The sequence below is a fragment of the Mustela erminea genome, chromosome 7, assembly GCF_009829155.1.
Source record: "Mustela erminea isolate mMusErm1 chromosome 7, mMusErm1.Pri, whole genome shotgun sequence".
In the NCBI taxonomy this organism is placed as follows: Eukaryota; Metazoa; Chordata; class Mammalia; order Carnivora; family Mustelidae; genus Mustela; species Mustela erminea.
Genome location: NC_045620.1, coordinates 7,639,120 through 7,652,960, shown reverse-complemented (window position 1 = coordinate 7,652,960; position 13,841 = coordinate 7,639,120). Strand labels below are relative to the sequence as shown.

Genomic DNA, 13,841 nt, shown 5'->3' with positions numbered 1-13,841 from the left:
GTGAACATGATAGGTTGAAATGTGGGGCTGCTCAGTTTATTTTCTTGGGAGACTCACAAGTGTTGTGACGGTGAGGGTTCGGGAAGTGGTACCCTAACACCTTTGTGGTGGGAACATAAAATTACAGTCTCTTTTCAGAGAGCACTTTGGAGATATTCTGTGACATTTAACCATGTATCAGACCTTAACAATCCTTTTCTGTTCCCCCTGCCTACCCCCCTCCCACTTTTTTTTTTTTTTTTTTTTTTTAGAAAGGAAGCTATTGGGAGGCAGGGAAGAGGTAGAGATAGAGGGAGAGAGAGAATCTTAAGCCGGCCCCATGCCAGCACGAAGCCCGATTCAGGGCTTGATCTCACAACCCTGAGATCATGACCTGAGCAAAAACCAAGAAGCGAATGGTTAATCAGCTGAGCCACCCTGGTGCCTCCTTACTTGTTTCCTCTTCCTGGGCACACTGAGAGATCATTTCCTCAGATGTGTTTCAAAGAACACAGATTCCAGTAGAAGGAAGCTAATGAGTGACCCCAACAAAAGTTTCACAGACCAAACTAGTCTGGGCAATACTTGATATCTTGGTTCTTTTTCTGAGATTTGTATGACCCGTTAGCATCTTAAAGGCCCTGGGAGCTACGTAGTAGACTGATCCATACCACTGTGTGTCACAAAACATATTAAACTTTCCCAACTTACGTACAAGTTAACTCTCCTTCCCAATTCCTATTATGCACATCCGGACATGTAGTACTTCCTATTCCCAATCTCCTAACTGAACTGGGAAGCTGCTATAAGGGAAATTATGCATCAAAATAATGACTAGAGTAGGAGCGCCTGGGTGGCTGAAGCAGTTGGGCATCCGACTCTGGATTTCAGCTCAGGTCATGATCTCAGGGTCATGGATTGAGCCCTGTGTCAGCCTCTGTGCTTAGCATGGAGTCTGCTTGTGTCTCTCCCAGTGCTCTTCCCCTCCAATCATGCTCGCTCTCTCGCTCTCTCAAATAAATAAATAAATACAATCTTCTACGAAACAGTGCCTAGACTAGAAGATCTCTGTTAGTCTATGATCGTTTCCTTAGCCTGATCTAGAATTTTGAAATATTTTCTCCTTAGTTTCTACCCTTTAAGGCATTAATTTTTGTCATACATCTTAGTGAGTCAATTGTTACCATTTGTAAATTCCAAGACAGTATAGACTAGCATTTGTGTTGACAAATAGCTTATAGTTTCAGTGTAAATATTGAAGATAATTCCTTTCAATTGGGCCATGCAAATATCATCTGAAAGCTTATATGGGGACAGTATTTAGCTGTCCCCACCGAATCCTGCTGCATCTGTTTGTGGTTAAGTAGTTAATATGGGTTGTAAATGAAGAGGGTTCGAGCTGGGTAATTTGTCACCTAGTTAGGCATTTTAACATACTAATTACAAAATCTAACAACTGTGTCCAGTGACAGGATGCTTAATGGGAAACACTACCAAGCCATGTTTGGGAAGGTTGAGAGCCACCCACATTGTTTTGTTCTAATCTTGAGAGGCCAGTGGTCTGCAAGTACCTGACGGATATGAACTATGATTTTGGTGTGTGTGTGTGTGTAAAGTAACACCTTCATGGAAAGAAAGCTGTTCTCTGTGGGGCCTTAGAGGAATGAAGGTGCTGCTTCTAATAGCTCAGTTTGCTTGTATCTTTAAGTGGGTCGGGGAAACAGAGGCATTCCGAGGGATAGTGTTGTATTATGGCCTTTAATTCGGAAGACCTCTTGCCAAAACCGTAACGCAGGTAAGTCCATTTGGACAGCATCAAACCCTGACCTTCAGAGGCATATCGTACTAGGTTGTTTGTATTCTAACAAGATTTAAAAAGTAAATGGAGGAGCCCTTGGGTGGCTCAGTCGTTAAGCACCTGCTTTTGGCTTAGGTTATGATCCCAGGGTGTTGGGATTCAACCCCGCATCGGGCTCCTGCTCATCAGACAGCCTGCTTCTCCTACTCCCACTCCCCCTGCTTGGGATCCCTCTCTCACTGTCTCTCTCTCTGTCAAATAAATAGATAAAATCTTTTAAAATAAATAAATAAATAATAAAAAGTAAATGAAACTGAAAGATGTAAGTCAATTTGGGAGTTTCATCGTGAGCAAAGTGTGCCACCAAAAATTATTAGAAATTTGCCACTAATTAATATTGGGGACAAAAATATTCGTAAGTTGCCAATTACACACAGTTTTTCCATCACCGCATTTACCGTTTCCTTAGACCCCATCCCTGGAGCAGAGAGCTTATAGCTCAGGGCATTTGGCCAGTCACTTTCTGAATTAACAGAACACCATCAGTGAGTGTCTATGGAGATCTCAGGAGGCAGAGTCCTGCTTCAGCACGTGCTGGAAACAGTCTTAGAGATTGAGAAGGTTCCGGAATTCTGAGCTCCGTCTTCTCAATATTGGCCACTTTGTTTTATATTCTCTTCTTTAGCAATCCGATCGCTAGTGTAAGGAAAACTGTAAAAGCCTGAAATTTAGTGGGTGTCCCAGCAAGCTCATCTGCCCAGGTTCCCTGCCTTTGTCTGCCATGTGTAGTCAACTCCTCAACTCCGCAAGAAAGCTGATGGCAATGGAAATGGTTTCTGTCCCTAGAAGTGCAAGTTGTGTTTGGTGAATACCGTTGATTATTGCTCTATAGATATTGACTGGTTTTGCTAGCTTTGCAACCATTTATAAGTTCGTTTCTGCTGTCCTTATCTGACTGTAAATATGTAGTACTTTGTTTCTGAACCATTATGAGAACTACTGACTCCTTAACAAGTTAAATAAAATCTTTGACACGTGTTCGTTTATTCATTGTGTGTCACAATGATATCCCTTTTAAAGGTCTTTGAACACTAGCATATACTCTTGAGTCTAATTGCCTGGATTAAAAGCTGGTTGCCTGGGTCTACCATTTATTTAGACAGGCTAGTTACTGAGCTGCAATCTGCCTCTATGTGAGCTTCCATTTCTTCATTTGTAGAATGAGGATAATTATAGTATCTAACCAATAGGGTTATTGTGTGGATTAAATGATATACTATATAGAGAGCTAATACATAGTCAGCTCTAAAAAAAATAAGTACTATTATTCTTTTAATTATCAGTATTCATGGAGCTACAACCCTGTGTTTGACATCAGGCAGGGAACAAAACATACATGGTCTTGGGACTTAATGGAACTTACAGTCTGGTGACTACTCTGGGAAGCTTTCCACTTGCAAATCCATTTGAGATACCACTGTAAACAAAGTAGAAATGCAATTCATGCCCCTCTGAATTAGTGTTTCTTTCTTTCTTTCTTTTTTTAAAGATTTATTTATTTATTTGACAGACAGAGATCACAAGTAAGCAGAGAGGCAGGCAGAGAGAGGAGGAAGCAGGCTCCCTGCTGAGCAGAGAGCCCGATGCAGGGCTCAGTCCCAGGACCCTGAGATCATGACCTGAGCTGAAGGCAGAGGCTTTAACCCACTGAACTACCCAGGAACCCCTTAGTGTTTCTTTATTGTAAAGAAGTGTTTAGCGTGAGAATTGTATTTAGGTTTCTTCTCTCTTCCCTGTACATTTATTTCCAAGCCAGTACTCAATCATGACCTGTTTGAATTACGTTCTCATAGATCTTCATCTCATTCTGCCCAGTGTTTTTGACCATAGGGTGGCTCTTCCTAAAAACCAAGATGAGCTGTGTTTTCTTGCGGGAACAGAATCAACTGTTAGAGACGCAGTCTCGAAACCTCACTACTCTAGGTGCGGTTCAGTTTCAAAAGCAGCAGCCCTAGCATCGCCAGGGAGCTTGTTAGAAAAACAGAAGCTCAGGGCCTGGCCCAGACTTAGTGTATCAGAATCTGCATTTTCATGGGATCACCAGGTGGTTTGAATATATGGCAGAGTTCGAGAAATGCTGCTTTAGAAACCTTTCCTGATGACCTCGCCCCCCCTCACCTCCAGCTGTCTTGAGCTGGGTTAGTTGCTGGTGGTACCTGTCGTATCCATGCAGCACTTGGTGGTGTTGATATACATATGTCTCTTCCCTTGTTGCAATCACCTTGAGGTGGGAGACACTTTCCATTGATGATTCATTGATGATTCCTCTGAGCAGTTCGCTCTGTGGCACATATTGTGAGTTCTTGACAAATATTGGTTGACTCAATGGGTCTGAATTTCCTAGCATCATTAGCTCTCTAGAACCCAACATGAAACTGGATTTTCCAACAACATAGCAGATTCTCACAAAGCTCCTCAAAAGATATAGACAAGGAATGTTGTAGCATGGGGACCTGACGAATTACCATCTTTTTTGATGACTCACTAGAGGAAGTGGAAGATGTGGAAGCACAGGGCCACTGTGTTTCAGGAGGGCAGCCTTAGGCAGAGGGGAACACAGAACGTTTGATTTCTCCTGGATCGAAGCTTAAAACTTGGGTGGGTTCCCTACCAGCTTTGTAACAATTGGACTGGATTTCTCTGAGCCTCAGTGCTTCTAGCTCTAAAGTGGGGACTGAAATAAAATTATGACATTGCTTAGATTGCCTTGAAAGCAGAGCCTGAGACAAGGACTTGGGTGAAGGTGGTTTATGTGGGAGTGGACCCTTCGTATTGGAAATGAGGTGGTAGGAAAATAGGCAGAGGAGTAAGAAGAGTCATTACAAGGGTCTTTGATCCAGGACCTCCTGGGAAGTCTAGGCAACAGCTCCCAGAACTGTCCACCGGAAGGACAGGAGGCAGGGTCCCCATGGGTCGAAGGATGTGTCGAGTAGTGTTCAGTCTTTTGCAGTGGCTTGCACTGAGATGAGCATGCTCCCAAGGGACAGAAGGAAAAACTGCGGTGTGCTGAAGGTTGGTCTCTTGGAGCAAGATGAACCTGGGCCTGAGCAGAACGGGCCATTGCAGCTGCCTGTGAAGTCAGAAGCCAAGGGGATGTGACATGAGATGCCAGCAACATCTGTCCCCGGTTGCCATGAGGATCCAGTGAGGTCAAGCTTACAAAGCTGGGGACGGAGTAAGTGTCCCCCAAATGCCAGCGCTGTGCCAGCTCAGTGCCGCCGTGCCGGCTTCACCTCCACTCCCCTGTTTTTGAGAAACACCAGGCAGTTCTGCCAACTCTGTCTCATCTTTGCATCCTCTCTCCTTTCTTTTCCTCTCTCTTCACATTTTCCAGAGTACGAATAGTTTTCACTGGGGGCGGGGGTCTTAATAACACGCAGGCCTGATCAGCTTTGGGAGATGTGGTCCACATTTAGCGAATAAATGGTTACAGAGCCTTTCCCTCCCTCCCTCTAACCTGCCATTTTAACATCAGTGCCAAGAAAAAAGTAGAATCCATATAGATAGTTATAATACATAGAGAGAAATCTTGTTTTTTTTTCCCCTTCCATAGGTACCTAGTAAGAATGTAAAGTATACATAGTTGTCCCGGGCAGTGTGCATTCGCAGATTTCCTTCTGTGAGTTGAAACCGATCTTGCTGTTATAAATGCATCCCTACGATTGCCCTGATTTAGCCTGGCCATTCCAGTTTCCACGCAGAGCCAAATACCTCCCAGCCAAGACCCAATGAGCTGGCCCAATTGTTTCACCTTTTCTTGTCAGAACTCGTTGGCCCTACTTGTGTTGTTGTGCTTTCCTGTAATATTTTAGGTATATTAACCATAAATCCTAGTATCGTTTATCAGCGAAAAATTGAAGTCAGGAAGTCATGGAACAGTCATTTATCATGGGCTTTGGCTCAGTGACTCGAAACCGAAAGTGTAGGGACAACAAAAGCATTGATGCTGGAGAAGCAGCCAAGTGTCTGGAGGTTAAGTGAAACTGAATTAAAGAAAAAAGAAGTCCTATCTCATCTGTGCAGGACTTCAGCAGAAACTGTAAACTTTCCAAAAGCAGCCTCTCGTCTATCAAGACTTCTAGTTTGGAAAGTGCATTATGGATGCATTTCTTCTGGTCTGTTGATCTGGTGAATTATATTCATTCAACAACCATAAGACAATACTTAATGACAATACAGTCATTGCCTTCTCAGATAGAGTTACATTAATTTATGAGAATTCCACAAATATATTCTAACACTAGTTGTCGGTGTTTGAGACTGGGGTTGTTAAACTACTGGGTGGGACATAAACCTGGAATTGCTGGCAAACTGATTAATTCCAGACAGAAAGAGCATTCTTGTGAATGAAGCCAATATAAGAAAAGCAGAACCTTGTGATAGATGATACCTGATGACAAAATTTAAGTCCCTGGATACAACCATGCCTGAAGTTGACTAATTCTTATACATGAGCCCATGCATTCCAGTCATATTGCTTTGGTCACTTTAAGCTGGATTTCTGTTACTTGCCATCAAGAGTCCTTCTTAATACATTTCCCAGCATATAACTTACTCATTATTTTACACACATAAGCTATCTAATTTAGTCTGAAAAGTCAAATATTTAGGGAAAAAAGTGTTGCATATGTGCTGCTAGCATGTGTACTTCCATCATTAAAAAATCCACCTAAAGTTTTTATTTAAATACTATTTAATATTTAAAATAATATTAGTTGATATTTTAGATTATATCGTGTTTTGCAGGATTGTGTAATGCAAGCAGAAATGGGGTCATTACTTAATAAGACTAGTGGTTTGTTAGTTTATCTAATATTTTAATTATCCCTCCCTGCTTCTTTTCCTTAAACACTGCCACATTGCAGAAAAGTTATAAGGTTGTGGGGTGGAGAAAAATACAAGGTAGCAAAACCAGAACGTCTCAGCCAGAAAGAAAAAAAAGAAAAAAGCCCTAGAACATATTGATTTATATACACTTACTCAATTATTATTATTGACTGATACACTTACACAAATTTGGAGCCGAGGTACAAATTTGGCTCTGAGCTTCCAGCAGGTAATAAAAAAATTGCAACAAATTACCTTAATACAGAAATTATCCAATACCCAGGAATTGTTGCATGTCTTTTGATGGAAGAGAATACAGAAATTTTCATGTAAATACCCATATTCTCATAAAAAAAAGAGAATATTATCATAAATCCAATTCAGTATTACAGCTTGGGTTGGGAGCAGAGTGCAAGAAAGGTAAAAATCAAAGGTGCTAAGATATCACAGCACCAGCTGATGCTGACCTGATTCGGGAGAAAGTCTTGAGAAAACCCAAAGACAATGATTCTACCGTATCTTTGCTACACATCATGATTCTTATCATAGTTTGAATAAATTATGGTCTGCATTTCCTTAGAAGCCTGAATATACCTACACTCCATAGATAGCTGTTTTCAGAAATTCTAGCAAAGACATCCCATCTGGAAAACACTAAAATGTTGTCATGGGAGTTTTAATGTCCCCGTGGGCTCAACCCAACATCTGCTGCACGTCAAGGTGCTTGTGAAGTCACCTCTGGAAAGACAGAACTGGGAAATCATCCGATCTCAGTGGGGTCATTGACATGTTGCAGAGGCTGGTCAAGAAAGACCCCTGAGCCAAGAGACACAAGGTCAGGTGAGAGCAAAGGCAGCGGGGGTGGTTTCTGGTTATCTAAACATACAAGCATCTTTTATGCATCACCTTATTTTTTGTTTTCCTCTGAAAACTGAGAAGGAAGCTCGAGTGTTTGTCAACAGCCTTCTGCATGTCCTTCTGCCATAGACAGTGCCTTCTGGTAGTTTGCACGCATTTGTTCTCGTGTTTTTCATGTATGCTGCTAAGTCCCTCAGGAGAGGGAGGAAGGGGAGGTGCGGGGTGTGTGATCGCAGGTGTGGACAGCGAGAAAAGATTGAGTAGGGGTCTGTAGGCACAACGTCTTCTGTAAAAGGGAGTGTTGTGGAATTATTGTGTCTTTGCTCCGCTGTTCATACGCTTAACAAAAATCGGTTTATAAGATGCTTTAGGGGTTGCAGGTTATTTTTTTGAGAGACAGCGAGTGAGCGAGCATGCAGTGCTGAGGGGAAGGGGCAGAGGGAGGCGGAGAGAGAGCATCTCAAGCAGGCTCCACCCCCAGTGGATGCAGGGCCTGAGCTCATGACCTTGAGCTCATGACCTGAGCTGAAGTCACGACAGACACTTAACTGACTGAGACACTCAGGCGCTCCTTCTTTTTTGCTTAGTAACTAATGGCAGAACAAATCATGCACACCCGGTTCAAAGGAGAGTCTGAAGAACAGACAAATACAGAGTCCATCAGAAATGCTGACACAGACTTGCCTCCTCAATGCAAAACCGGCCGGCATCCATAGAGCGATTATTGCTCTCGCGTCGCCGGACCCAACAGACATTTGTACGGGCGAGAATCATTTACGTTACTTTCAGTTTTGAGCTCAAAGACAATGAAAGGTGGAGATGACCCACATGCGTGACCTAGACTGGGCACCCACGAATCTGTTTTTGTTCCTGCTTAAAAATCTGTCACTTTTCTTGATGATGCCTCAGCATCAAAGACATCTTTTATGGGGAAAGTTGGTTTACTAGCATATTCCGCGTAAAATTCTCGCTCCTTAGCTTGGCTACGAAACCCTTACGATGTGTGCCCTTCCTGTCGCCCTGATTTTATTTCCCGTCCCTGCAAGCTTCGTACTCTGTCACCCGCCCACCCTCTTTTCTTTCTTTGTCTTAAATACGTCTGAAACCTCACAAAGTAGAGCATTTGTTTTCCCAGCTTCACTGAGATATAATTGACATATAATATTCTGAAAGTGTAGGGTCAGTGATGTGGTGATTTGAAACATATATATTTTGCTAATATTGACCACAATAATTAATTATCCCTCATGTAACTGTCTCTCTCTCTGCGTGTGTGTGTGGAGAGAACGATGACATCCATTCTTTAGCAAATTTGAGGTAAATAATTAAATAGTGTTAAGTATCGTCACCATGCTGTACCTCATATTCCCAGAACTCATTCATTTTGTAACCGGAAGTTTGTACACGTCGACCAACATCTCCCCATCTTCCCCACGCCTCTAAGCCCCCGGCAGCCACCATTCTACTCTGTTTCTATGAGTTTGGCTTTTTAGAGCCCATGTATGAATAGTATCCTACAGTGCTTATCTTTCTGGGTTTGACTTATTTCACTTAGCCTAATGCCCTCAAGGTCCACCCATGTTGTCACAGATGTCAGGATTTCCTTCTTTCTCAAGGCTAAATAATATAATATTCCATTATCAAGCCATCCTATTATAAAACTCCATTATATATATTGTTATTATTATTTCCTGGAATAATATTATTCCATTACTCTGTGTGTGTGTGTGTGTGTGTGTGTGTGTGTGTGTGTGTGTATCATCTTCCCTGTCCATTTACCTGTCAAAGGACACTTAGGTTGTTTCCGTATGTTGTCTGTTGTGAATAATGCTGCAATGAACATGGGCGTGCACATATCTCTTTGAGATCCTGATCGCATTTTGGGGGTATATACAACAGATACATACTGTCTCCCGTAGCAGCTGTACGGACTTGCATTCCCTCTAGCAGTGTACAAGTTTCCTTCTCTCCACGCCTTCCCCAGCTGGTTAGCTCTTGTCTTTTTGGCCGTGGCCATTTCGGCAGGTGTGAAGTGATAGCTCATTGTGGTTTTAATAGCTCTGGTGGTTAGTGATGTTGAGCATCTTTTCATGTACTTGTTGCCAATTTGCATGTATTCTTTGGAAGAACTTCTTTTTTAAATTTTATTTATTTATTTGACACACATAGAGAGAGCACACAAGCAGGGGGAGCAGGAGAGGGAGAAGCAGGCTCCCCACTGAACAAGGAGCCTAATATGGGGCTGGATCCCAGGAACTTGGGATCATGACTTGAGCCCAAGGCAGACACTTAATTGACTGAGCCACCCAGGGGCCCCTGGGAGAATTTCTGTTCAGGTCCTCTGCCTATTTTTAAATTGGATTTTAATTGGATTGTATATGTATGTGTATATGCATGTATTTTGCTATTCAGTTATATAAGTTCCTTATATAGTTTGGATATTAACCTCTTAACCCACAGATGGAAACATTTTTTCACATTCCAAGGTTGCCTTTTCCTCTTCTTAATCGTTTCCTCTGCTGTGCAGAAGTTCTTCAGTTTGGCATTTTGCCCCTTGTTTATTTCTGCTTTTGTTGCTTGTGGTTTTGATGTCACATCCAGAAAATTGTGGCCAAGACCAATGTCAAAGAGCTTTTTGCCTGTGTTTTCTTCTAGGAATTTTACCGATTTAAGTTTTATGCTCTAAGTCTTTAATTCATTTTGTGTAAATTTTTGTGAATGGTGCCAGATGGGGTCCAGTTTCATTCTTCTGCATGTGCTTATGCAGAATATTATGCATTATAATCCAACACCCTTTACTGGGTGTATATGCGTCCATTTGTTTCTGACCTCTTGATTCTCTTCCGGCGGCCCGTGTGTTCATTTTTGTGAATACCATATTGTATTGATTACCAGAGCCTTGTGATATAGTTTGAAATCAGGAATTGTGATACTTCTAGTTTTGCTCTTCTTTCTATGGATCGTTTTGACTATTCAGCATCTTTTGTGGTTTCGTAGGAATTTTAAGATTGTTTTTTCTATTTCTGTAAAAACTGTCAACTATTGATAAGAATTGCTTTAAATTTATAGACCACTGTGGGTAGTGGGAACCTTTTAATTCTTCCTATCCATGAACATAAGAGGTCTTTCCCATTTATTTGCGTTTTCTTCTGTTTCTTTAATCAAACTATTACAGATTTCAGTGTACAGAGCTTTCACCTCCTTGATTTAATTTGTTCCTGAATATCTTATTGTTTCTGATGCTACTGTACATGGAATTGTTTTTTTTCTTTATTTTTAAGATATTTTGTTGTTAGTGTATAGAAATACAACTGATTTCTGTGTGTTGATTTTGTATTTTGCAACTTACTGAGTTTGTTAATTCTAACATTTTTGGTGGAGTTTTTAGGATATTCTATATATCAGATCACATCATTCGCAAACAGACAAGTTTTATTTCTTCCTGTCCAACCTGGATCCTTATTTAAAAATTTCTATTTTTTTGGGCGCCTGGGTGGCTCAGGGGGTTAAAGCCTCTGCCTTCAGCTCAGGTCATGATCTCTGGGTCCTGGGATCGAGCCCCGCATTGGGCTCTCTGCTCAGCAGGGAGCCTGCTTCCCTTCCTCTCTCTGCCTGCCTCTCTGCCTACTTGTGATCTCTCTCTCTATCTCTCTGTCAAATAAATAAATAAAAATAAAAATTTCTATTTTTTTTATTATTAACATATAAGGTGTTATTTGCCCCAGGGGTACAGGTCTGTGAATCATCAGGCTTACACACTTCACAGCACTCCCCATAGCACGTACCCTCCCCAGTGTCCATCACACAGTCACCCTATCCCTCCCTTCCATCCCCCAGCAACCCCTTTCGTGAGATTGAGTCTCTCATGCTTTGTCTCCCTCATGATCCCATCTTGGTTCATTTTTTTCCCTCCCTAACCCTCACAACCCCCAGCCCTGACTCTCAAATTCCTCATATGAGAGAGATCATAGGATAATTATCTTTCTCTGATTGACTTCTTTCACTTAGCCTAATACCCTCTAGTTCCACGCACGTCATTGCAAATGACAAGAAATTTTATTTTTTTAATATTTTAATTATTTTTATTAAAATATAATATATTATTTGTTTCAGGGGTACAGGTCTGTATTCATTAGTCTTACACACTTCACAGCACTCACCATAGCACCTACCCTCCGCAGTGTCCATCACCAGCTATCCCATCTCTCACTCCCCCTTCCACTCCGGCAACACTTAGTTTATTTCCTGACATTAAGAGTCTCTTCTGGTTAGTCTCCCTCTCTGGTTTCATCTTGTTTCATTTTCTCCTTCCTTCCCCTATGATCCTCTGTCTTGTTTCTCAGATTCCTCAGATCAGTGAGATCATATGATAATTGTCTTTCTCCGATTGACTTATTTCGCTTAGCATAATACCCTCTAGTTCCATCCATGTTGTTGCAAATGGCAAGATTTCACCTTTGATGGTTACATAATATCCATTGTATGTATACGCCACTCCTTTCTCCATTTATCTGTTCTTGGACATCTAGGCTCCTTCCATGGTTTGGCTATTGTGGACATTGCTGCTGTAAACATTCAGGTGCACGTCGCTCTTCGGATCACTACGTTTGTATCTTTAGGTTAAATACCCAGTAGTGGGATTGCTGGGTCATAGGGTAGCTCTATTTTCACCTTTTTGAGGAACCTCCATGCTGTTTTCCAGAGTGGCTGCACCAGCTTGCATTCCCACCAACAGTGTAGGAGGGTTCCCCTTTCTCTGGGATACTTTTTTTTTTCCCTTGCCTAATTGTGCCGGGCATGTGCTCGGGGCAGGGACACTGCTGTGAACAAATGATATATATATATATTTTTTTTTTCAGAATACAGCTTTTGTGAGTATAAGGATAAGTTGTTTTGGACAATAATACTTATTAAAAGATTTTTAAGAGGGGCTGCACTTTGTTGAAAAGTTGAAGAGGGATATGGAACAAAATTTTGCAATTTAGTACTTGAGAATAATATTTTTAGGCCAAGCTTAAACAAAAGATTTGAAAGGAAAGTACAGCAGAGGGAATTTGAGAGCAGAAATCTGTTGGATTAAAGCAGCTCTTGGCTCTAAAAGCTGAAATCAAATATAATGTTTTTAAAGCAGTTTTACAGGTAAACATGAACTTTGAGAATTGAAATCTCTGAATTATTTTATTTCCTGTTTGTAGACACTCTTTTTTTTTTTTTGTTACATAAATTAACCCATTTATTATAGGCTAGCAATGTTTCAAACGGCGGTGCTTCTACTGGTCTTTCAACTCCTTCAGTCTTCTGATGGCAGACTTTACTGTGACAGCAGAAGTGGTGTTGTAGGTCCAGGCGCCACCAGCGACGGTTTTCATGCAGGAGCCACAATGCCAGATCCCCACAGCTCGTCTTTTCATCTTGGTTTTGCCACAGAAGGAGCAAGTGTACTTGGCGTGCTGGCTTATCTCAATCTTCTTCACCATCTTCCTGAGGGAGGCACCATAACGGGTCCCGTATTTGCCCACGATTCCGACCTTCTTGGTGCGTTTAGCCATGTCGACTCAAACTAGGTCTGAGCCCCGAGAGCTGTAGACACTCTTAACTCCATAATGATCGTTGGATCTGAGGGGATGCATAAACTCATTTTACTTTATATAAAGTCAATTTTATAGATACAAGTCTTACTAGATTTCTCTATGACAATGATGACATAATTCAATTGCTTCTATTGATTCCTTTTCCTAGCATCTGTTTAGACAGATGTAAGTAAAGAATTTTGTCACCCCATAAGATATTACCTAACACCCATCAGGATGGCAAATATCAAATAGATAAGAAACAGTAAGTGTTGGCGAGGATGTGGAGAAAAGGAAACCCTTGTGTACCGTAGGTAGGGATGAAAATTGGTACAGGAGCTATGGAAAACAGTAAGAAGGTTTCTCAAAAATTTACGAATAGTTCCCATAGAATCCAGTAATTCCACCTCCAGGTACTTGCTTGAAGAAAAAGAAAACACTAATCAAAAAGACATAGGTACCCCTGTGTTCAATGGCAACGTTATTTACTGTTGTAAGATACGGAAGCAACCCAGATGTCCATGGATAGATAAATGGATAAAGAATATGGAATAATTTTTCAACCTTAAAGAAAAATGAAGTCTTGCCATTTGGGACAACATGAATGGACCTACAGGGTATCATTCTAAGTGAAATAAGTCAGATAGAGGAAGATAAATACAGTTCGATTTTACTTATATGTGGAAACTAACACAAAACAGAACAAAACAAATGAATAAAGAGAACAAAAAACAGAAACAGACTCATAG

At 41.3% G+C, this 13,841-nt stretch overlaps 2 protein-coding genes across 2 annotated transcripts in view; one reads left to right on the top strand and one right to left on the bottom strand.

Moving 5' to 3' along the window:
- Nucleotides 1-13,841, top strand: part of DOK5 (docking protein 5) — a 373,470-nt gene that overhangs the window by 59,124 nt on the left and 300,505 nt on the right. The window lies entirely within an intron of this gene.
- LOC116594784 (60S ribosomal protein L37a) lies at nucleotides 12,752-13,110 on the bottom strand. Its single transcript, XM_032350297.1, has one exon. The coding sequence runs from the start codon at nucleotides 13,069-13,071 to the stop codon at nucleotides 12,793-12,795; it is 279 nt and encodes a 92-aa protein (XP_032206188.1). The 5' UTR covers nucleotides 13,072-13,110; the 3' UTR covers nucleotides 12,752-12,792.